The following is a 1544-nucleotide window of genomic DNA, read 5'->3' on the forward strand; positions in this document are numbered from 1 at the left end:
TGTGATTTAAACAGGATAAAACACCCTGAGAAGAGACTCAAGGATCGGGTTTTTCCTCATCCCCTTTCCTGCCCATTGCAATTTGAATTTTCAGCCTCCACCCCCACTGGTGCTGAAGAATCCACATCCCACGGGTTCAGCCACAAAGGAGCAGCTCCAAAGCTGCATCTTTTAGGGACAGGACCCCAAATCACCTTCATTTCAATTTCAATTTTTGGTATTAAAGATGCAAACACTGCAGGCCATGCTTCAACAGACACAGCCCTCATGTTCTTATCTGAGTGAAAGGAGGAGTAGCTGAAATTCTCTTTCATAAAAGCAGCAGTTTTCCCCAAAAAATCAACCTTTTCTACCGATTTCTGTTTTCAGAACAGACAAAAACTACTTTCCTTCCATTGCTACCCTTAAGTCTTGCTAGGGATGTAGAATTCTGTCCATTTTCAAAAGCTGAATGGATTGCCAAGACTTTTAAAAGACTCCCTGAAGCTGAAGAACTGAAATTAATGATTTCTATCTCCAGGGAAGGTAGAAAGGGTTATGCTGGGAGTATGAATCCACTCTAGGCTGTAATTACATTTTAACAAGAAAAAAAAAAAAGGGTTTGTATGTCAATTATACCTCAATATCCCTCTGGAAATCAAACAGGTCAATTCGCTGCCAGTTACTGCCATCCAGGGCCAGAACATTCCATGCCTTTATCAGGGGGAAAAAATATAAATGTGTGGTTAATATGACAAAAAATAAAGGTCAGTGGGGACCCAGTCAGAGAGAAACCACATTCTGTTCCAGGTGGGAAAGCAAGAGGTAATTCCTGCAGGGAGAACTGGGCAGGCACAATTTGGAATTCTGAGTTCTCCAGCCAGGGAAGAGCTGCCCTGGCTGCTTCCACTCCCCTGGGAGGTGTGGGTGTGATCCAGGAGAGCACCTGGAGCTTGGGAATCTTCACATTCCTGGCTGGGATTTACTCCCAGAGGACACAGCTGAGCCCCCCCTGCAGCTGCAGCAGTGACAAAGGGCTTGGTTTGTGTTTAAATCACCAAAATCTGCCGTGGTTGCTGCCCCAAAGGAGGAGCAGGAACTCGGAGCTGCCCTCAGCCAGATGGGGAGCAGGGAGCTGGATTTATGTCAGCAAGGTAAACAAGTGCAGCTTGTAGTAACCAGGAGCCAGCCTTGTGCAAGAGGCAGGGATAAACACAGGGGGATTTTCCATCCCAAATCCCAGCTCCTCCCCATCACAGAACACCAGTTCTGGGGCAGGAGTTAGTGCAGAGCCACAACAGACGACAGAACTGAGTGTTAATTGATTTTTTTGGGGTTTAAACCTCACTGCTGATGTTTGTTTTAAGGTCTGGTTATGGCCAGGAGAAAAGCAGTGGGAAATGCCCCAGTGGCTGCATAATTCCATGGGCAGAAATGTTCCAGAGCCTTCCTGCACATCCCTGCAGGAACTCCCCGTGCTGTGCCATGGAATGCTGTGCTCCCTGTGCAAACAGGAGCTGGGACAGCCCAGGAGAACACCCTGAGAGCCCAGGAGAACACCCTGA

At 47.4% G+C, this 1544-nt stretch overlaps 1 protein-coding gene across 1 annotated transcript in view; it reads right to left on the reverse strand.

Moving 5' to 3' along the window:
* Positions 1 to 1544, reverse strand: part of FBXL20 (F-box and leucine rich repeat protein 20) — a 39076-nt gene that overhangs the window by 17361 nt on the left and 20171 nt on the right. Inside the window, exon 4 of the mRNA XM_033520009.1 lies at positions 619 to 693. Within this exon, the coding sequence (XP_033375900.1) occupies positions 619 to 693 (75 nt within the window). The remainder of the gene's footprint in view (positions 1 to 618; positions 694 to 1544) is intronic.

Source organism: Parus major, chromosome 27, assembly GCF_001522545.3.
Source record: "Parus major isolate Abel chromosome 27, Parus_major1.1, whole genome shotgun sequence".
Classification (NCBI taxonomy): Eukaryota; Metazoa; Chordata; class Aves; order Passeriformes; family Paridae; genus Parus; species Parus major.